Raw genomic sequence first — 23115 nt, 5'->3', positions numbered from 1 at the left:
TTTTTGGGCCAAGGGGCTAGAAATTGGAAAAAGATCCAATTTTTTATTTTGTTAATAAATATATATATACCGTACATACATTTACATGGTATAGTTCTTTTGAACTAGATTGGTTTCATCAATTAGTTTTGAAACGATCACAATTAAAGCAAAATAATAAACAAGGTCCCTGTTTTAAGCAATTCAGTTGATATTTAGTTTTCAAACTTAGTCGTTGAAATCTTTTCAAAGTATTTATTTAGTATTTCTGTCGTGAGATTTTTGTTGAAGTTCAGTAGATTTTTGTAGTATTAGTCTATTTTTATTTTTGTGCTATTTCTGCAGTTTTTTTTGTAGTTTCTCCATGGTAGTAAAGTTTTAATATTTCTGTAGTATTTCTTGTTGTATTACAATAGTAGATTGCATGTTGTATGTCTGTAGTATTTTTTTAGCATTGCAGTACTTGAATGGTTTTGATGTTTTTGTAGAATACTCTATTAACATTTTTTCGTATTTTTGTACCATTCCTGTTGAATTTTGTAGTATTTCCATAGTACTTTTTTTTAGTATCGCTCTAGTTGTATTTTGCAGTATTTGTTGTAATGCGTGTCTGTTAGTGGTTTGTATTATAGTATTATGAAGTGGTATTTTTGATGCATTTCCAAAGCAGTATTTTAGTAATCTTTTTTATTTTTTTGTAGTATTGCCTAGTATTGTTTTTGTCATTTCTTTTGTATTTTTGTAATATTACTATAGTTGTTTTTGTAGTATTTATGGGGTAATATTCCTGTAGTAATTTGTATCATAGTATTTTTGTAGTATTTCTATACTAGTTTTGCCCGAATTAAAGCAAAATAATACAGTATATGAGGTCCCGGTTTTAAGCACTATATTTTATATACTGTATAGTTTTGTATTGCTTATGTAGTATTTCCGGAGACGTTTTCAAATCCAGCTCCAGACTTCCTGTGCGGAGTTTGTATGTTCTCCCCGTGCTTGCGTGGGTTTCCTCCGGGCACTCCAGTTTCCTCCCACATTCCAAAAAAACATGCATTTCAGGTGAATTGGCCGGTCCAAATTGTCCCTAGGTGTGAATGAGCGAATGAGCTGTCTGTCCCTGTGTGCCCTGCGACTGGCTGGCAACCAGTTCAGGGTGTCCCCTGCCCACTGCCCGGAGATGGCTGGGATGGGCTCCAGCCCCACCCGCGACCCTAATGAGGAGAAGCGGTACGGCTAATGAGATGAGATGTTGTCTGCTCTTTCGGGCCCCCTGGTGGTCAAGGGGCCCTAAGCAGGCGCTTAGTTCACTCATACCTTGGGCCTGCTCTGCATTCACAAATTGAAGAGACCGTAATGGAAATAAAACCCTGTGACTTTTTTTCTTTATATTCATTTGGCAGCCGTAGTGTCAATTTTGGGAAATATTTAATTACACAATCAAAAATTGTCCGGATATATATAATTGGTATTCAAAGAAGCGTCCCAAAAGCCATGATATGAATTAAAATGTAAAAATTGTTAAGAGACAGGGTATCCTAAGGTTTTATAGCAAGACTTGGTTGACCTCTAGTTGTGGCAAAGCGCTAGCGCACAAGTACGCAAAAAATGTATCATCTATTGGTAGACTCGTCTCTCAATTGTATTTAATCAAAGACACGACGGACACCATTTTTTGTACTTTGCATTGTTTTATTTACACGTTTAACTGGTGCTTGTGAATGAAAAGCTTTTTTTCATTAATGCTTTATTTACATCACCTATAAGGCGATAAGAAAAACACTGTACATTTAGTTTTACAATAAAAAATAAGCTCAATATCCACTTCACCGTGTAGAAAAAAAGCTCATTTAAATAAAATTCATAATTGTAACACAAAGCCAGAGTCGCTCAAGTCATTTCGATCCTTCATTGAAACGAGGGACAAACAATCTCATCTTTTCTTGTTGGAATGCTGCCCCTGCAGGTAAGGGAGTGTAACAACAAAATCAATTACAAGCACACTTTCGGACCGACGGGGAGTGTTTGTTTAATCTCAGTGGCATCTGCAGCCACGGGACATCTGCTTTCCTAAGTTTGCCTGGAGGAGGACAAAAGAATACATTCTTACCTCTTTGGCAGAAAATATTGATTTTTAACAAAAAAAAAATTTAAAAATCCATTAAAATAAAGTATTGTAATCGAATGTATTGGATGGATAATAATTATGCTCATTTTAATTTTATATTAAGATTAGAAAATTATTGTTTATAATGATATCTTCTTGCCACGTGTGACCTATTATCTTATGATTAACCAGAAATGTTTAAAATATAGTAAAATACAAAAAACATACTTCGAACTAGACAATCAAGTACTATATTTGTATTGTACCGAGCCTTTTGCAGTTATTGCTGGTTGCCACCGTGGCTAATACAAATATCGGCTGCCGTCTGGCGGCCATTTCACAATCGGGGACAATAAAGTCAATATGACGTTATGGAATCAATTTCAGTATTTGAAATGTATTTGTCTTTATAAGGCATTATTTTGAGGAGGGGATTTTATATTTTAGTGCTATCAAAATTTGTCAAGTAGCATCGTAAGCTACTCAAGAATTGAGTATCAGGATTGGTCTGTGAAAATGTTCCTATCTAGGCAACATTTTATGCCTACAGTGTTTTGTTTGTGGCCTAGGAGACGAGAAAGACTGCACTGAGGTGCTGACGGGAACGTTTTTTCCACGCTAAGATGTGACGCCCTTCTCGTTGGGGCATCTCATATGCGCCACTCGGTTGGCGGTAGCAGCATCCTTGGCAATTACCCACCAAAACCTTGAATGGGCTTCAGTCTAAGTTGCTTATCAAACAAAATGTCGCCAAAATACAGCCGCAATAATGAGGAGTCATCTTTCAATTTGATCCCAAACGGTGAACTAGTGCTGGGTGGCAAGGGCGGGGCTTGAGCCCTTGTCCAATTCTTTGTTTTTTAGCAACGACGCGAACACCTGAAAGGAAAAGCAGGACATGAGTTACTCCAGCACACAAGGTTTCCTCCGATCAGATCGCATTACAACCCCATTTCCTATAGAATTGGTGGGTGGACAGTTTAGAGGGGTGTCCGCGGACAGGCTACCCCAGAAGATCCTTTTGTATGTTTTGAATTCAAATGCATCGATTTGGGGCAATTTTAGAGAAAAACCAAGAAGCTAGCTCTTTGATGACCGTATGCTCTTTAAAACTGATGAAACATAAATACACTAGTTAGTCACACCCACAAAGCATAGTGAACGAGACAGGGGTTTAATGCAAATCTTCTAGTCACTTAATCAAACTAAAAATACCCAGCATTTTTCTGATGTCGTACATTTTTAAGGTATTGTATCAGAAAGTTAACACACCAAATCCCCAGTACTTATATTGCCTGTTTGGTAAATTACAGTATTAAATATCAGTAACGCTGCTATTGTGATTACTGCTATGACAGGATGCTGGTTCTTCTTCAATGGTTCACAGGAGGTTATTGCAACTTATGAGCTACAGCTAGAGTCCGTGTCCATTAAAGCTGCTCTGAGCGAATTCTTCCAGTTGCTTTCAAGGGCAACCCTGTGTTTTACGCTCTGTTGAAAACCCCGGCAGTGCGACAAGGCGCTAGGCAGATATGCGCGGAACTCTCTGGCCTAATCAGTGTTTAAAAAAAACAAAACTATCATTGGTACGGGAAAAATGCAATTTTCGTCAATATCACATTTTTACCCAGTTGTCTAACCACAGTGCGAGCTGGGCGGGACAAACACCGCAACAACCAATCTTTGCAAGTGTGCAGCACGTGTCAGTGAGAGTGCGTACATTACCACAGGGTAAGGTGCTGCCTGACCGAGATTCCTTCTGACTGGCAGATATGTAGCACAAATCGGAACATGACCTTTGTTATCATTTCTATGTTGAGAAATGTTAAAGTTAACTTTGCATTCATATATATTTAAAAATTATATTGTCTAATAATACAAGTCTATAAGATTCTGGAGGGATCATTTACACCCTAGCAACCCACCAGAATCAACCTATGTAAAAGAAACACTGCCCATGCCAACCCCCCCAAAGGAAAACACAAATTGGCCGCCGCCTGACTAGACTCCTGACCTGTGCCCAACGCCGGTTGCCGGTGATCATGTGCGTGGCGGCCATGGCGGCGAAGAGCGTATGCGCCTGCAGGTCCTCGGGCAGCCGGCCCAGAAACTGTGCCATGCGGATGAAGTCCATCTGCAGCAGGACGTCCTGAAAGAGGCGCAAGATGCCCAGGCCGGTCCGGAACAAGCTCTCCTCTCCGTCACGGCAGAAGACGTCCCACACGCGGCACGCCACGTCCAACGGCAGAGACTTGCTGTACAACGTGAAGATCCTGAAGTGGAAAATCAACACGTTAACACAGATAGGGTTATGGCTCACCAGAATGTTCTGCTCTTTGCCCAGTCACCAGTCAATCAGGTAGAGGTCTGGCGTCAGATTGTTGGTCCTGAAATGGCTGAAGAGGCGAGGGAGGTTCTCCTCGAAGAACACCTCGAACGCGGCAAAATATTTCAGCATCTGAAATGACGTGCGTCAGTTGGCCTGTTTACAGGCGGGCAGGTAGGTGGGCGGACCCGTACCAGCTCGTGGTCCACACGGAAGAAGGCCATTTGGCATGGCTTGTTGAGCAGGTTGGCGAAAGTGACGAAGGCGTCGGCTTCCTCGAGGTTGAGGATGAGAACGGCAGCGATGAAGGACATTCCCTGTACCTGCACGCACAAGCAAACCACAGTCTCATCTTCAATTTGTCAGCAAAAAATAATCCACAAGGTCAAAGCTGAGATGGTAAGGACCTCAAAACCTTCGAAGGAATTTATAACACCAAGAATTTCTTCAAACTATAATGGCAGATGGACATCTTTGTAGGAACATGTTGCATTTTTCATAAAGCGTGGGTACCATCCGTCTTACACCCACCCATACTTACAACCACAGCCAGCAGATGCGCATTTCTTTCTGGCATTCCAGCGCGTAGCAGCCTGGTAACGCATACGAGAAATAAGCCAGCCAGCCGGCACAGCAATCTACCACTACACTCAGTACAGTAACTTAATACTATCCTGGACGCAGATGCACATTTTTTTAATTCGATGTCCGGCGCCGCAATGAGTAGCAGCCAGTCGACGCTTGCTACATATTTGTTAGCCAGCTGGCACAGCAATCTATTACTACACCCAGTACACTAACCACATCGTCTCAGGGGCAGGTGCTCGTTTTTTCCCCAGCAGATGCTCTTTTTTTGTTAAGTTTAATGTTTGGGATAGCAGTGCGTAGCAGCCTGTCAACGCTTGAGACAAAATTGAAAGGCACGTGTCCACAGGCCTTCATTTTTATTAGTCATCTATCCGTAAGAGTTTCACAAGTGCTCCCAGTTTTTGTCGAATTTTTTCTACTTTTTGTCCTTATAGTTTTTCACTTGCACTTTTTGTTTTAGGGAACAATTTTAAGTTGCCTCCAAAATGGACGAAAACACAGGCAAAATCACTATTAACAGATATGTGTGACTTACATATCCAATGTCAGGTCGATAGCACGTGTATGCACCCAACACACTGTGGAGGACATCGTGGTAGGGACCGCCCTGCATGATGAAAAGCAAGGAGTTTGGGTCAGCAGTGACCACCAGGTAGCGGATGCAATGCATCAATACCTTCTGGAAAATGAAGAGTGAGGGAAAGGTCCTGGAGATGTCCAATTTGATCAGGTCCAGACTGGACTCCCTGTCCGCCAACGAGGCGTTCCCGTCTGCCAAAGCAAGCAAAGGGGTGAGGATGGCTGAGGCATGGGCGGCAGGACAAGACAAGACGCACCAATTTCACAGTCGTTGCTGACCGAGCTGGTCTCACTGTAACTCCTCCACTTTTCTTTGGCGCGGCACAGAAAGATGTGGTAGAGCTCCGCCGTGATGTTGAGCTCATTCCCGATGGCCAGACTCCAAACACGTCCCCTGACGCTGGGGGGGAGGCCTTGCCACCACAACTCCCGCACGCGCCGCGTTCCCTTCCTGCATGTGCACACACTGAGCAACATTAGCAAGTGGGCCCCCTTTTTTAGCCCGGGAGTTTTCTGCCTAAAGCCAGACCATTTAGCTATGGAGGAGGAATTTCAATGTATGGAACAGCAGCAAGGTCCTATAATGCATATTTTTGGGACGGAAGAAATTCAGGTATATGTAGATAAGTTCACAGAAAACACTACCATTTTGATTTAAAGGAAGATTATATTAGGATTTTGATGTAGATGAAAATATATTTACCTATGTACATTATCAGCCATTTGAAATTAAAATTGAATTTGCCTTCCCAACAGATTGTTAGGCTTTACACCAAACTCTTCACTAGACACATTTTAAGTACAGACGCTGCTCTACTTACGAATTAAGTTCTGGACGATCGTTCGTAAGTTGCTTTAGTGCTATATTTTGTATGTTTACTGTTTATATAGTATGTTTAAGGCTTGTATAAGTAATCTGTATTGTTCTGTACTAAAAAATATTTCATAAAATAGTATGCTCTATAAAGATAAATAAAGTTGTGTTTAACTTACTTTTGGAAGATGCTCCTCGTAGTAAAAAGGGGTCCGAAAAAAAGCATTCAGATGATTTTCTCAACCGCATCAAGCTTTCTTATTCCATTTTCGTTTCAAAAGAAACGGCTCGCCTCTTCTTTACACTTTACACTAACCGTATTGAATGGATGCAAGAGATATTAAACAATACAAATGTCAAAGTTCTTAGCGCGCTGGAGATAGTATGGACATAGACAGTATAGAATGTTTACACATGAACTTGGAAGAGAAGGCGGATTTATTTTCTTCCGGGTGGATCCTGGGTGACCTCTCACAGCGTCATACGTCGGTAGCGGCGGAAAAAAGCATCACAGTACTTTCCTGTCCTCGGAAAAGGTGTACACAATACAAAATCTGACTTCCAGCAATCCGAAAAGAGTGATAGTATCTACCCAAGTCGAATGGTCGTAAGCAGGGGAGCGTCTGTACTGTAAAATTCGGACTATAAGATGCGACTTTTGTCACAAGCTTTCAACCCTGCGGCTTATGTAATAATGGGGCGCCCGAGCAGTAAAGGTAAGAGTGAGACAGGTTGAATAAATGTGTCGAGGAAGACGCAAGTTTAACATAACTTTGCGCTTGGTGCATGAATAAAACTAGCACGAACAGACCCTTATCATTTCTATTTATCTGTTAGCAATATCGTGTGTTTTGGAGTAACCATTTTACACCATTGGATTCTATGGACTGTCCTTGATGTAAAGAAGTCATTTTGGCGGACATTCAAAGAAGTTGAAGGTGGCCAATGGACGTAATGATGAGTTACGCCTGTTTAATAGTTTTCTAGTACCTCGTTTCAGACTGGTCGTGAAAGTTCTCTCTTACGAATATATTTTGAAATAGTTTAAGAGAGTTTCCACCATACAAGACATGACATATTTTAGTGAAGGTGACATTGTACAGACAAGTATTTGTTTATCAAAAGTCAAGCGGCCTAGTACATTTTTAAAAGAAAACATTTTGTACATACTAAAGCTGCATGTGCCAACATTGAAACATGAGACATTTAAAAAGAAATAACATACGTGTCACCAGTCACTGAAATACATCATGCCACATATCATTGGAAAGCTTAAACCCTTGAGGTTCATGATTTGATGATCATTTCAAAATATACTCATCAGAGGAACGTCACAATCAGTCTAAAACAAGATACCCGAAAACTAGAAAGCCAGCGTTACTCTACAGTACGTCCCCTGGGCCGTCTTCAACTTATTTGAATGTCTGCGAAAATGGCTTCTTCACATCAAGGACAATGCATAGAATCCAATTATCTACAGCAGTGATTTTCACCCACTGTGCTGCGACACTCTAGTGTGCCGTGAGAGATAGTCAGGTGTGCCGTAAGAAATTATCCAATGTGATTTTTTAAAATTAAAAATGTTATGAAACATTTATGAATCATTTTCTGCAAATATTATGTCAATGTCAAGTGTCTGTGCTGTAAAAACTGGGGGGTATTATAAATTATATTGTAATTATATATAACGTTCAGTGTCATTTTCACTGGTTTACCCCTGCCGCATCATACAGGTGCCCTGCCCATCCCTTAGAACATGTCTAAACATGTTCAAAGGAAAACAAAAAAAAAGTAAATGCGGAAAAATGCAAAACTTCGGAAAATTTAACAGATGCCAGCCTCCACAAACACATGCGACGAAACACTCACACGGCGTCCCAGCGCGGCAAAATGTGAGTGTTCCACACCACCACGGCGTTGGAGATACTGTCCTCATAGCGATGGCGCTCCTTCATCTGACGCTTCTTCTTCTGCGCGTCCTTCAACTCTGACACACAAGAAAAGGCCATCCGCATTTGTTGCTTGCAAGGAACAGTTTGTCTTCCTTTTCATACCGCGTGTAATCACCTCTCTTCTTGGCCCCAGCCACCATCTCTTCGTACTCCAGTTTGTGTCTTTGCGTCTCCTCCTCAGATTTGGCAGGAAGGTTCCTGAGGAGCATATGTTAGGTGACACTGGTAACAAGATTAAGACATATAAATATATGCCCAATGACATAAATAAACACATAAATATAACTTACCTACCTACCTAAATATTTGTGATGAGATTTAATCATGTATTCATGCATTTGGTTATTTATTTATTTTGTTGAGTATTTTGTAAAAAAGAAAATGTTCTTCAAATGAGAGGGCGGGTCAAGGAGCTGGGCTTTTGACCTATTGGTTGATCTATGAGTGAACTGATTGTTCATCACTGTTCAACCAACAGATAAAATCCTCAGGCAAATGGGCCTCCTCCTCATAACATCTTGTTGTGACAAAATACACGACAAAATCTATACTGAAATAGATAAATGATAAAACCAATGGAAAAATGTGTAGATAAATGAATACATTTATATAATATAATGAGGTATTATGTGAATTGTGTGTTCATGTGTAGCTTATATTTGTAGGTATTGATTTCTTTATACATTGATTTCTTTTACATAACACGATTGGTTATTTGTACTTGGACTAGCTATTAAATAGTAGTAGTTAATTTGTAAATATTTCTGCTTATTTATCATGACATTTTATCTTAATTCTCTCTTTCACATATTTATTACCTGGAGTGCCACATTCAATCTTGTTATAAGCAATGTTCACTATGTTGTTATGAATGAGAAAAAAAAGACAATTTGAATTGTAGAAGTAAAATCCCGGTCTTACAGGTTTTCTACTTATATATGTATTTTTTAGGGGTGTGCGGGGTTTAAATTCCTGCCGCTACCACTTGCAACAAAGCTATCAACAGGCCCAACTATGACTTTGACAAGAAGTACTGACGGTGGACGGTCTTCCAAGATGAGTGCTGTGGTGGAGAGCGGTTCAAAGTCCAGATTCTTCCTCCTTCCCGCCACCGGGGGGCGCTGAGGTGAAAACTGCCCAAAAACACAGCAGTCAGGCCATCGTAGTCTAGTAGCGGAAACCACACTCGGCATTTCAGTTGTGTCTGCATTACTGGCACACTTTTTTTGCACATTCTTGAAAATTTGTCGATCCCTTCCAGTTTGCATATGCCATTTCCCCCACAAGTCAGTGATGCGCTATTCGACCGCTAACATTATCATTATGTAACTTTTGTCGAGATGATGATAGCGCTGAAATGTCTCAAGTACCATAAGGGAAGATTTTGTTTGGTTATCTGGCAGTCAATTTTAGGTGCAGCTAAACGAAATTAGGAACAGTGTCGGGGGAATCTTCACTTCATTGATAACACCAAGTGATCAAACACCCATTCCAAATTACTTGTGAAAAACATCAAAAAGGGTTTTTTTTTTTACAGAGGAAAAAATACAAAAGCTCTGATTGCCATATCCCATTTCTTGGTGTATGTGTGTGTGTGTGTGTGACGCAAATATTGCATGAGGCCAAGAAATGAAAGCAAAACAACAAAAAAATGAATGAAAACAAGGGATCCACAGAATTCTAAGAATGGAAAATTAAGGGCTAAAGTTGACAAAGTGTATTTTGATTTGGAAGAAAAAGAAGTAAACCCCCTGAAAGTCTGCTGAAAAATAGATACAGTGATGAATGTATCTGCTTGTTTCTCTTCATTGTTGCATATACTTTAGTGATAGACGCTTGTCGGACTTTTACGAATGTTTACATGCCAACACTACCGAGCTAATTTACACTTTACGTTCACTTACATTAACACTTACATTGTTTGTAAAATTCAGTCAGTTTGACTCCAAAATTGATTGGCTGTCACTGGGCAAAGAGCAGAGAAAATTCCTCATGATCATTACAATGTTTTGCGGATTATAAAGCGCACCTAAAAACCTCATATTGGCCATGCACATTATATAAATACGGTGGATAAAATTGGAAACTCATGGTTACAATTAAATGATACTGAATACAGTAACTGTTCTGCCTTTGAGAAACATATAGTGGTCTTTGAGTGCCCTTTAGTGGTTAATATGTTAATTGTTTGCTAAAAGAGGGCAAAAGAGAAGCGCATAACTTAAGCCGCAGCTAAAATGCCAACTTTTGAACACTAATTGCAAATACCCTGTTGTTCTTGCTTTGGACAATATTTGTCCGAAAGAAGGAAATGTATTATGATTACTTGAATGAAGATTTTTGTACAAAATAACATACTCTAGTTTGAAATATTGTTAAATGATACAGCATAGGGTAGCTGTTCTACCTATGAAAAACATTGTCATATCCTCGAGTGCCCTCTTGTGGTTAACATGTTAAATGTTTCTAACACAAATTTTAGTGGTGAAACCAGATGTTAAATAATTTCTTCCAAAAATGTATTTACTTTTCATGCAACCCTAGCTCTTACTGTAGTTCTAATTCGTCATGCCTTGTAGACCAGTGCGCCCTGTAAAATATATCACAAAAGACTATTTTGAGGCTGTGCCTTATAATCCGAAGAGGCTTACAGTGGGGAAAATATGGTACTTTATCACAATTATTGTTATATTGGAAATTTCCCAAAACAAATATTGGAGAGAGAGAATGATAAGAGTTAGGCACCGGCAAGGCAATTGTTCCTGCTGGTCATTCTCTGTGTTTTTTCTCACTCTAAGCTAAATTTAAAATGCCCCCCAAAAGTGTATTTTTAAAAAGACATTAGTATAGTAATGCACTGATTTGTTACCAAGAATTAGGCCTGTGCAGGCCCAGTGTGTTAAGTGCCATAAGAAGCCTTTTGTTTGTACCTTTTTTTTTTCCTTACTTGTGTGTTGTACTATAGGAAGCCTTGAGTTTGTATTTTGTTTATTACCAAATCAGTGCAAAAATGTTTTTAAAAATTGGGGAAAAGAAACACTCAGGTGGTTAGTTAATCACAGTGACCAGTGTTTCCAATAAAATTTTGTGAGATCCCGGTGGGTGGACATTCTAGGGCAGGGGCCCATTGCGGCCCGCGGGGTGATTAAAGGGACAGTTGTATTATTAAGCACCTCCTAGAGGTAGAAAAAGTTCCATAGCAGTGCTAAGAATTAAATGGATTGAACTATTTCAAGGCAGTAGAGTATTTCCGACGCTGCGTTCACCTTTTTCTGCTTTGTTTTCAAATCTAGTTTTTCATCATATTTCAGCTTATCGTGTTTGTTATTAAGGAAAAAAGTTTTCAAAATGCCATATTTTTTGGGAGTGCATGAGTTGAATTTTGGGGTCAAGCAGCCCCAAAACAGGCTGGTTACCCCAATGGGTAAAAGTTGTCTTTAGATTGAAAGATAATGCCATGAGGATTAATTTAACTCCTCCCACAGACACCTCAACCAATACACACACACCCCTCCAGAGAACGTTATCATCCAATCAACTAAACATAAACATGTTAATTAACTAATAAACTAATTAACCCAAAGAGCGAGCGAGAGGGCGAAAAAGGCCAGCAAGCAAAAACACCAATGCGTTTGATCTACTATATACATCGTTCGAGTTGGCCAAATACTCCATCAATCAAATAACAAACTATAAATCCTTAAAAAAACCTACAGTGTCTTAAGATTACACAACGCACTCCCATCACATCGCAATGTCAATTAGATTTCGGTTAATCGCGCAGCTCCAATTCACAAGTTCATTTTATCTTGCAATACATTTTGGGCCCGAGACGAGAGCGTACACATTTTCGAGCGTCATGTGACAGCAAAACTTCAGAGAAGGTGGCGGCTGATCTTAAAGTCACATGATTGGCACAAGGCAATCTGTGTGATTAGCACATGATGCAAAAATCACACCAACCTGCTCTGTGGACCAAGAGGCAGGTTCTTCTCCGGCAGCTGCAGAGGTCGCAGCGTCTCTGGGTTTGCCAAACAGTCGCCACCCAGGTGCATTGTGGGACGGCGCTGCAGGCTCTTTGGCTTTCCGAGGGAGCAGGCTCCTGGGGGCCAGAGGAGACACAAAGTCACTTTTAGGAGAAAAAGAAAGTTCATGACGGAGGCAACAGGAAGTGCTCTCTTTTGAACTATTAAATTAGTTTGGAGATTGTCGTTTTATCTTTGGCTAGGCCTCTCAAATGATAGCTGGAAGACTTGAGCTGATCCGCTAGGTTGCTTTGACCTATCCTTGCTTGCCGTATTACTATCTAAAAGCACTCTCACACATATTATCCAGTTTAAACCAGTTAAAACCATTGAGTCTCACATCGACACGATGGTGAGGCTGAGTCCCTCGCGGGTGGGCGGGGTAGATAGTATACTGTAAGACCAAAAACTATCTTTGAAGATATTTTTCTCAAGTGAAGCTGAAAAGTGCTTCACAGCCATCTATACACGCTTTCTGGCATCCAGTAAATACTTAAACAAAAATATGCAGTCTCCTGGTTCTTACTTCTAGTGTAGCAAGCATTTAAGATAAAAGAACCGAGCTAAAGTTCAGACCGAACATTGCAAATGTATTTGCTTGAGGTTTTATTTCCTGAGGTGTTGCCTCTGGTCTTGCCACTGTTTGAAATCAAATGTTGTTCTCAATGCGTTTTAACTGGCTAAACAATAAAAGAACTGGATACAAAAACTGCATTTCCATCATTTACTCTCACATCACAAGTGCAAAAACAAACAAGAGATTGAGCAACAAACTGATTAAGCAACCCGATGGGCGATCCAGGTCAGAAAATCAGCGCCCGTGTCTCAAGTGAAAGCGGATGTTGGCAAATATGACATTGCACAACACCAAGTAGGAACTTAACTGAAACGCTGAACGTCATGCAGAACATTTCAAATTTTTAAAATAGTGGTTGTCATTTTTGCCAATTCATTAGTTGATTAAAAGATCGGTGAAAGCCTTCTGGCGTTGACGCAGAGGTCGCCCTGAGGGATCATCTTGAATAATGTAATCAACAATCGATTCTAAAATGTATCAAACACATGAAGGGGCTTGGCATGTCTACTTAACCCTCATATTGTCCTCATTTTAAGGACCATCTTTGTACTTATGCATACAGCTTACATGGGTTTGTGAATAAAAACAACATTTCATTTTTTCTACGGTTATAACTGATCTAGGAAAAGTCACAACATTTAAAAAGTTAAATAAAATATCATTTTGGGGATCTTTTTTGAGTTTTTAACAACATAGTGGTGGGTTCATTTGGACCTGAAGACCACGGGAGGGTTAAAGTTTGTCATTATCCATGTACTCTACTCAAACCTGGGATATTGTGTTACACGATCTATGGTAAACGTTAACGGGAGCAGACGAGAACTAGAAAAATGGACGGATGGGCTTGTTTCTAGAATAAGTGGACAGAAGTTGAAAAATGCATAATATCTCATCCATCGCTACAAACTTTCTTTTGTTGTTCAATTCATGATTACTTCAAGACGGTTGCAACTCTTGTGAAGCTCAAGACGAAGCTGTCGCAGTGTTTGCTAACAAGAAATCCAGCTCTCTGTTGCTTACTATGTTGAGCATGTTACTGGAAAAAGTAATTTGTTACTGTTACATCATTATTTTTAAAGTAATTGCGTTACCTCCAGACAACTGACACCTAAATGTAGCACGTCACACTAAAAGTAACTAGTTACAGATTACCATATATAGTTACATTAAAGCTGACCCCCTAAAACTGCTTAAAAATAGCCACATAATAAAAGACCTGGTGTCATGTGCATCTTTGAGAAGTAGCACAGCTATCACACTTCATATCTACCGTATTTTCCACACTATAAGGCGCACCTAAAAGCCTTTATTTTTTTCAAAAGCTGACCATGCGCCTTATAATACAGTGCGCTTTATTTATAGATCAATATTAGGTCGCAAAGTCTTCCAACTAACTTGCAGCCGCCGACTAGATTTTCCCCCAAACGCCAAGTAGTCCGCGGTGTATGCTGGGATTTATTTACCGGCGTTTCATTGGCTAACCAATGTGTCAATCATCATTTGAATCGATCACTATTGGCTAAAGTTATTCGGAGGTCAAGGGGCAGATCCTTTTTATCATTTACAGGCTTGCATAGGCTTAAGCGGCAAAACAAAGCCTGCAATTGGCCGAAAAAGATGTGTCAATCATCAGTTGAATCGATCACTATTGGCTAAAGTTATTCGGAGGTCAAGGGGCGGATCCTTTTTATCATTTACAGGCTGGCATAGGCTTAAGCGGCAAAACAAAGCCTGCAATTGGCCGAAAAAGATGAATGTGTATAGCACGTGGTCGACGGCATACAGAAAGCATTTTTTTTACCATTCTGTATTTGTAAATATTTTATTCTCCTGGATTTACTACACTCACGGATATAAGAGGACCATGGCTGCACATTATTATTGAACACAGCGACTTCGGTGAGCTACTCCGGGTATACTGGACTGTCTCAGAAAATTAGAATATTGTGATAAAGTTCTTTATTTTCTGTAATGCAATTAAAAAAACAAAAATGTCATACATTCTGGATTCATTACACATCAACTGAACTATTTCAAGCCTTTTATTATTTTAATATCGCTGAATTTGGCTTACAGCTTAAGAAAACTCAAAAATCCCATCTCAAAATATTAGAATATCATGAAAAAGTATACAAGTAGGCTATTCAACTAATCACCTGAATCATCTAATTAACTCGAAACACCTTGCGAGGTTTCCTGAGCCTTAAAAACACTCAGCTTGGTTCAGTAAACTAAATCACAAGTATGGGGAAGACTGCTGATCTGACTGCTGTCCAGAGGACCATCATTGATACCCTCCATGAGGAGGGTAAGACACAAAAAGAAATTTCTCAAAGAGCAGGCTGTTCACAGAGTGCAGTTTCAAAGCATATCCACAAAAAGTCTGTTGGAAGGGAAAAATGTGGCCGGAAACGCTGCACAACCAAGAGAGATGACCGCAGCCTTAACAAAATTGTGAAGAAGAGCCGCTTCCAGAATTTGGGGGAGCTTCAAAGACAGTGGGCTGAAGCTGGAGTCCAGGTATCAAAAGCCACAGTTCACAGACGTGTCCGGGAAATGGGCTACAATAGCCGTATTCCCATGGTCAAGCCACTTCTGAACTCAAGACAACGGAAGAAGCGTCTGACTTGGGCTATGGAGAAGAAGCACTGGACAGTTGCAGAGTGGTCCAAAGTCCTCTTTTCAGACGAAAGCAAGTTTTGCATTTCATTTGGAAGTCAAGGCGCCAGAGTCTGGAGAAAGGCTGGAGAGGAGCAAAATCCAAGTTGCTTGAAATCCAGTGTGAAGTTCCCACAGTCAGCAATGGTTTGGGGAGCCATGTCAGCTGCTGGTGTTGGTCCATTGTGTTTCATCAAGTCCAGAGTAAATGCAACTGTGTACCAAGAGATTTTAGAGCACTACATGCTTCCATCTGCTGAAAAGCTCTATGGAGATGAGGATTTCATTTTCCAGCATGATCTGGCACCTGCCCACAGTGCCAAAACCACCAGTAACTGGTGCACTGACCATGGCATCACTGTCCTTGATTGGCCTGCTAATTCCCCTGACCTGAACCCCATTGAGAATTTGTGGGGTATAGTTAAGAAGAAGATGAAAGACACCAGACCTGCAAATGCAAATGAGCTGAAGGCCGCCATCGAAGCATCCTGGGCATCAATAACACCTCGGCAATGCCACAGGCTGATTGCCTCCATGCCACGCCGGATTGATGCAGTAATCCGTGCAAAAGGATTCCCAACCAAGTACCGAGTGCATCAATGGACATTTTCAAATGTTTGATTTAGTTTTGCTGTTATAAAATTATTTTTTTACTTGGTATGAGGAAGTATTCTAATATTTTGAGATAGGATTTTTGAGTTTTTTTCAGCTGTAAGCCAAAATCAGCAATATTCAAATAATAAAAGGCTTGAAATAGTTCAGTTGATGTGTAATGAATCCAGAATGTATGACATTTTTGTTTTTTTAATTGCATTACAGAAAATAAAGAACTTTATCACAATATTCTAATTTTCTGAGACAGTCCAGTATATTTTCCTTGTATCTTGTTTCAGACTGAACTCGATGTTTCTGTGATAAGCGGTGCAGATAATGGATGAAATGGAGTGTCTATTTTTAAATTAAACTCAATTCCAAGTGTTTATTGTCATATGCACAGTAAAGTTGCGAGCGAAAAAGTAAATAGAAACTAAGGAATGGTTGGCATTTCTTGAATCCCAAGACTTTAACCTTCCGAATGATGGAACGATGCATTTGAGTGACATCGTACAGACACCGCATCCGCACGTGTTCTCGAAACGTATTTGCGTCTTTGCAGGCTTTCGGAATGTTAAGGGGGTAATAAGTTTGACTGAACTATCTGACTGTTTTGTCAACGTTCCCATTGTAGCGCCTTATAATCCGGTGCGTCTTATGTATGTCAAATATAGGACCAAAAACTATTTTTTCGGGGTGTGCCCTATAACCCGGTGCGCCTTATTGTGCGGAAAATACGGTACTCAAAGAGTTCCTTCTCGATTTCAAGGAGAAAAAATTCTCCAGACATGGTGTACTGAAAAAAAAAAAGTAATACATAAAAAGAACAACAACAAAAATTCAGCACATTACCGTAAATTCTGTGCTCACAATTGTCCGACATGATCTCTTTACAAGATGTTTTTTTAAATCTGTGAGGAAATGAACCAATATTGTCCTTTTTTCATGACGTGTGATCAAAGCATGATGACCTTTAATGTCAAAATCTTAAATGGTATGTATTCGGAGTTTGTACCCTCTTTTAAGATTTTAATTTATTTTTAACCAAACACGATTTTACAACTTCACACATTTGCATATGACTAATAATCTAATTGTCATGAGTTCACTTATTTTGTTTTTAACATGTAATCATTGTGTGTAAGTTGTTAAGGGGACCCAAGCTAAATTGGATCTTTTCCCATCAGCCTTTGTTTTTGAATTTAAATGATCTTTTTGTTTTCGTTTTTTGACAGTAAACGTGTTATTGAAACAAAAAGAAGAAATTCACAGTATCCTTTCAAGAAATGTCCTATGTGCTGAAAATGTCTGTTTTGTCCAATACTCTGTAGTCGGTACAGCCCTTTGAGACTTGTTACTAAGAGCTATACAAAAAAAACATGACTTGACTTTGTTGTTTCTTGAAAAGGCACCGCCTTTTCCCAAGGGGCTGCCTATCATACGCTATTGGGAGGACAACGCAATATGCGCATATAAACTGACCCCTTGATTTTAGTATTTTATGTTATAGTAATAAATTTGGCTTAGATGTATGTACGGTAGGGAGAATATCAGTAGGGGGAAATTACACACCCTCGAACTCCGTGTTGAGATGGTCACATCGTTACTGTATTTAATAGGTACACAAACCTCTGCCCGCCCCGAGACTTGGAGGTTGCTGGTTCAAGCCTCGGCTGAGTCATACCGAAGACTTACAACATTGGTACTCATTGCCTCCCTGCTTGGCGTTCGGCATTAGGGGTTGGAATTGGGGGGTTTGGTCAACTAATGACTCCCAACACATGAGTTGGGTTGAGCAAGGGGGCTGGGAATCCCCTCCTCTGTATAAATCTCCCAGAAAGAGTCAGAAATGTTAATGTGTTATTGACTCTAGCCACCTCCCACTAGAGGGATATGGGTCCAGTATAACTATATATAAGTATATATAACTAAACATATATATATATATATATATATATATATATATATATATATATATATATATATATATATATTGTGGACTCATTCTAAAGAATGGGCTGGGCACCCTTATGATGCGGCAGGGATAAACCAGTGAAAGCTGTCGGGCCCTGCTGTTGAACAGAAGAGTGTGTTGTCACCCTGACTCGAGTGACACGGCCACTTTCTTGTGTCCCGTTTCATCTGGAGGGACGAAAGCATGACCAACTTGGGTGCCGAGGTGCCTAACTTGTTTGGGTGTTTGGGCATTTGGGTTGGCCATGGTCCAAACATGTTTGTGTGGTTTTTTTTGTTGTTGCTATTTTACCCTTTATTTTTTTGTATGTTTGTCTTGCTGTTGCCCCCCCCCCTCTTGAGGGATATGACCAAGGTAGATGGATAGATATATATATTGTAGGTACAAATAAACATGGCCATCCTTTTTGAATGTTGCAATCAGTGTTGTGCTGCCAGTGGATTACGGTTGTAAACTACGTCGTGAGCAAGGGAGGATAGTAGACATTACAATTCACTACTTTTGAAAAAGTAGCTCAGTAGTGGTAACCTAGAACGCATACTTTTCAACACTGGTTGCTTTGAAAATAACTTGTACCTGGTGAAGAAGTGAACAATTCCGAACCTCTTGGTATTGAGAGCCGTCTCGTCGCATTCAGCTTGCGCTCGGAAGTCCGGTTCGGGGGCGCTCTGGCGTCTGGCCGCCTGGAAAACACCGACCTCCCCGAGAGAAAACCCTCCTTCGACGGGGGTGGCATCGCAGCTGAGCGACGTGGTGAGGTTCGGTTCGGTCCGCAAAATGTGAGGCCTGGCGACCCAAGCTGGGTTGGTGCCGTCGTCCTCGTCGTTGTAACTGTCCTCGCTTAGCTCAGGAGACGCCGAAGGTTCCGGGGAGGGCCGTTCGGGAAAGTCCGCGGAGAAGTGGCGGTCGCCACACTTGTCTCCAGCCTCGTCGGTGGAGGCGCCGCAGACCCCGTTAACCTCAACACGTCCGTTGGCCATGACGTCCCGTTCCGCCGCCTGCGGTTCGGAGGGAGGCCATGACATTCGCGTCCCTGAATCAAGAGTCTGGCTAGCGGGGAGACCGGTTCCTCCCTCTCCAGCCGCCGACTCCTCCTCGTTTTTGCCATCACATGGCGACTCGGTGCTTCCGTTAAGGCCGCAGCGGTCCCGGAGGAAACAATTCGCCAAGTCAGGCATCCCGCCGACTTCGGCACATTTGAGAGCCGCTGGAAGCGCTCGTCTACCACCGCCTCTCTCCTCGTTGTCGTTCAGGTCGACGAGCACCGAGGCCGCTAGCTCCCTCGTCACCGCCATCAAACTCAGGCCTGCCGGACGGCTCCAGCCTCGAACCGCCCGGCCCGTCCCGTCGCCCGAGCAGCGCAGCGGGAGCGGCTTAGCATCTTAGCAGCATCTTTAGCAGCATCATAGCCGCACGCAACCAGTGTGAGGTCCGAGCGCTAGGGAGCGGGAGGGCTAGCTGCCACTATCCGAGCGAGACACACTCATTTACGGCAACACAACATTATCAGGAGGCGCTCAATAGTCTTTAATGTCGCCTGACTGTTGACACGAAGACGGTGGCGGCAGCGTTCCAGCTACAGTCCAGCGCCATCTTGAAAATAACATGGCAATGACGTCATTGAGTGCCTTTACAGGCGTTTTTCCTTGTCGCAGCGACACATTGCGGACACTATCTGGAACTGCAGGCTACGTCATATGACGTCTTTTATGACAATTTGACCATTCCCTTAATGTTTCCTCAATAGTATTGCTTTAACAAAAATGTTTGATGATGGAAAATGAAATTGTGCCTGTAGGACTACAAACATTAGATTTTCAATTTAGATATATTTAATTGCTGTTAAAAGTTTCGATAAAAACTCATGTTGTTGGGATAGGATATGTGTTTAATTGCTGTTAAAAATGTCGGAATTTTTTTTTTTTGCATGTCATATTGTCAGATATAACGAAATTGTGAATATGCTTAATTGCTGTTAATAGTGTCAATAAAATTGTTCAAACAATAAAAAATTATGTAACAGGTGTAATAATAACTTTATTTTATTGAAATTCCTGCTGAAATATGTTGTATAGTTTTTGTGTAAGTGTTCTGCAATGATGAGTCCAAAGGTGCCACCTGCTGGTATGGGGTAAGGTTTGGTTTGGCTTTTGACAATTGAGGGGATGGCGGAGTTTGTTGGCAGTCTAACAGCAAGCTGTCAACGGTAAGACACGATTTCTTGGTGCTCCGAAAAAAAGTTAATTTTAAACATTAAAACCACAGCTAGATAGATAGATAGATACTTTATTCATCCCCTAAGGGAAATTCACATTTCCAGCAGCATCCCTGAGCTGAGAACAGTACAATAAAAAAGCCAAAAGAATACAATATACAAATACCCAGTGTGACGTGCAAATGCCCACTGTAGCGTGTTATATAGAGTAACTAAATAGTGCTACACAGAATACATATTGCAGTAAGATTCGGTAATATCCAATGTAGGTGGTGTGGTTTAATGTGGGCCTTTACTCTGCCGGGTGGAGTTAAAGAGCCTCATGGCATGAGGAAGAAAAGATCTCTTCAGTCTGTCCGTAGTACAAGACAGTGACAGCAGTCTGTCGCTGAAACTGCTCTTCTGTCTGGAGATAATGCTGTGTAGTGGATGCGATGGATTGTCCATGATTGACCTCAGCTTTTTAAGTGCTCGTCTCTCAGCTACTGTTGTTAGGCTGTCCAGCTCTTTGCCCACAACAGAGCTCGCTTTCCTAGCCAGTTTATTGAGACGAGAGGCATCCTTCTTCTTGACGCTGCCTGCCCAACACGCTGCCGCATAGAAGAGGGCGCTTGCCACTACTGTCTCATAGAATATTTTCAGGAGCTTTTTGCAGATGTTGAAGGAGGCCAGCCTTCTGAGGAAGTAAAGTCGGCTTTGCCCTTTCCTACATAGAGCTTCTGTGTTGGCAGTCCAGTCCAGTTTGTTGTCCAGCTGCACACCCAGGTATTTGTAGGTCTGGACAAATTCTACACATTCTCCCTTGATGGTTACAGGAACCGGGTGAGTTCTGGTTCTCCTGAAGTCCACCACCATCTCTCTGGTCTTGGTGGTGTTTAGGTGCAGGTGGTTTGCGTTGCTCCATCGGACAAAGTCCTGAATCAATTTCCTGTACTTCTCCTCCTGCCCGTTTCTGATACATCTCACGATCGCAGTGTCGTCGGCAAACTTTTGCACACGGCAGGACTCAGAGTTGTACTTAAAGTCCGATGTATATAGAGTGAATAGGAACGGAGAGAGAACGGTCCCCTGCGGAGATCCTGTGCTGCTAACCACAGTGTCCGATGTACAGCCCCCCTGTTTCACATATTGGAGTCTGCCAGTCAGGTAGTCAGTAATCCATTCTACAAGGTGTGAGCTAACTCCCATCTCTGTCAGTTTCCTACTCAGTAGCAGAGGCTGTATGGTATTGAAGGCACTGGAGAAGTCCAAAAATGTAATCCTCACAGCCCCCTTCGCCCTATCCAGGTGAGAGAGGGATTGGTGTAACATGTATACTATAGCATCCTCCACTCCAGCTGACAAATCTCTCAACATGCACAGTAATGTGATTGATGTTGTCAAGCTGTTTTGATTTATTTTCGTTTTGTTTCTGTCGCCCTTTATGTTAGTTTTGCCGGACGTTGCATGTTGTGCTAAAAGGCTTCCCCTTATAGAGATCAAAGCCAGCAGAGAAGCTTACCACGTGTCGTGACTCATTCATTTGCAGGTAAATTGTACCCGTTCTTTATACAGTGATCCCTCGGTTATTGCGGTTAATGGGGACCAAAACCACCCACGAAAAGTGAAAATCCACAAAGTAGCGACGCCCCTTCAAAAAAAATAAAATATATATATATATATATATATTTATATATATATAATTATTTTATTTTTTAGACCAGGTTAATTGGGACAAAAACCACCCACGAAAAGTGAAAATCTGTGAAGTAGCGACGCCCCTTCAAAAAGGCTTAAAAAATGTGTTTTTTTTAAAAATTATTATTTTTTAGACCCGTGAAGCTCTGAACCCGCGAACGTGGAACCGCGAAGTCCCACTGTACTCATTATTTCTATTTTCTCACATATATAAAAAGGATGATGTTGGTTAAAATTCAAACTAAAGAAAAATATGTTGAATTCATTGTAATTGTTAAAAAGCCACTGTACGATCTCTTGTTAAAAGTATCTTGTTAAAATGGATGTAAACATGTTTTGTGATGGTTGATATTCTAAAATGTATTTTATGTAAACTGAAAAGAAAGCTCTTTGATATGTTGTTGGCAGTCTAATAGCGAGCTGTTTAAGATAGGAAATCAAAGCCAACAGAGAAGCTTACCACGTGTTGTGACTCATTCATTTGCAGCAACTGTAATAAAAACCTCATCATCCAGTCCAGCGTGAATGTGGATCTTTGGTGGGACAGGTACATTCAAGCCCTCAACCAGCGCATCCGGTGATATGCCGAGAAATGCATCCCTGCCGAAATTTGCATCCCCTAGCTACTATGACCACTTCTACCTCATTTTATCTCACTTTTCGGGAATGTAATACAACTTAAACCATTCCGTCTTTGTATTTGTTGTGAATGTAATCGAACGGTAATGCACACCGCATACAAATCACTTTTGAGCAGGTAACATGTTTATTTTGCCTTTTTCCATTCAAATAGCTCGTATTGAAACTGTTATGCACTCTACCGTAAAGCTTATTTCAGCATAATAAGCTTTACGGTAGAGTGCATAACAGTTCTCAAAAGTGATTTGTATATGGTATGCATTACCGTTCGATTACATTCACAAGAAATAGAAAGACGGAATGGTTAAAGTTGTATTACATTCCCAACAAATGCAAGACGAAGTGGTTTTGGTTATATGTTCGCCATTACATTCCCGAACAGTGAGATAAAAATGAGAAAAACCGGGTAAAAG

At 41.0% G+C, this 23115-nt stretch overlaps 1 protein-coding gene across 2 annotated transcripts; it reads right to left on the bottom strand.

Moving 5' to 3' along the window:
* Window positions 1-2737: 2737 nt before the first annotated feature.
* LOC148353952 (TBC1 domain family member 12-like) lies at window positions 2738-19792 on the bottom strand. Of its 2 annotated transcripts, none has more exons than XM_088351440.1 (12): window positions 18748-19792; window positions 12306-12444; window positions 9381-9475; window positions 8458-8540; window positions 8260-8377; window positions 5834-6027; window positions 5674-5768; window positions 5533-5604; window positions 4604-4732; window positions 4432-4541; window positions 4098-4356; window positions 2738-2962 (listed from the first exon to the last, which is right to left on the bottom strand). In XM_088351440.1, the coding sequence occupies exons 1-12, from the start codon at window positions 19464-19466 to the stop codon at window positions 2891-2893; spliced, it is 2085 nt and encodes a 694-aa protein (XP_088207566.1). In that variant the 5' UTR covers window positions 19467-19792; the 3' UTR covers window positions 2738-2890. The 2 variants fall into 2 exon arrangements, with proteins under 2 accessions (XP_088207566.1, XP_088207567.1); XM_088351441.1 differs by having other exon boundaries at window positions 18775-19792.
* Between the last annotated feature and the right edge of the window lie 3323 nt (window positions 19793-23115).

The sequence above is a fragment of the Urocampus carinirostris genome, chromosome 13, assembly GCF_059441175.1.
Source record: "Urocampus carinirostris isolate Australia breed hairy pipefish chromosome 13, RoL_Ucar_1.0, whole genome shotgun sequence".
Classification (NCBI taxonomy): Eukaryota; Metazoa; Chordata; class Actinopteri; order Syngnathiformes; family Syngnathidae; genus Urocampus; species Urocampus carinirostris.
The sequence above is the reverse complement of the archived record's forward strand: the minus strand, read 5'-3'. Positions and strand labels throughout refer to the sequence as shown.

Excerpts from the sequence above, each read along its gene's own strand:
- LOC148353952 (XM_088351440.1), bottom strand. The coding sequence starts at position 19,466 with ATGGCGGTGACGAGGGAGCTAGCGGCCTCGGTGCTCGTCGACCTGAAC. Across the intron at positions 8,541-9,380 it reads ATCTTGGAAGACCGTCCACC|GAACCTTCCTGCCAAATCTG; the intron begins GTCAGTACTTCT and ends TATGCTCCTCAG. Across the intron at positions 4,542-4,603 it reads TCCGTGTGGACCACGAGCTG|ATGCTGAAATATTTTGCCGC; the intron begins GTACGGGTCCGC and ends ACGTCATTTCAG.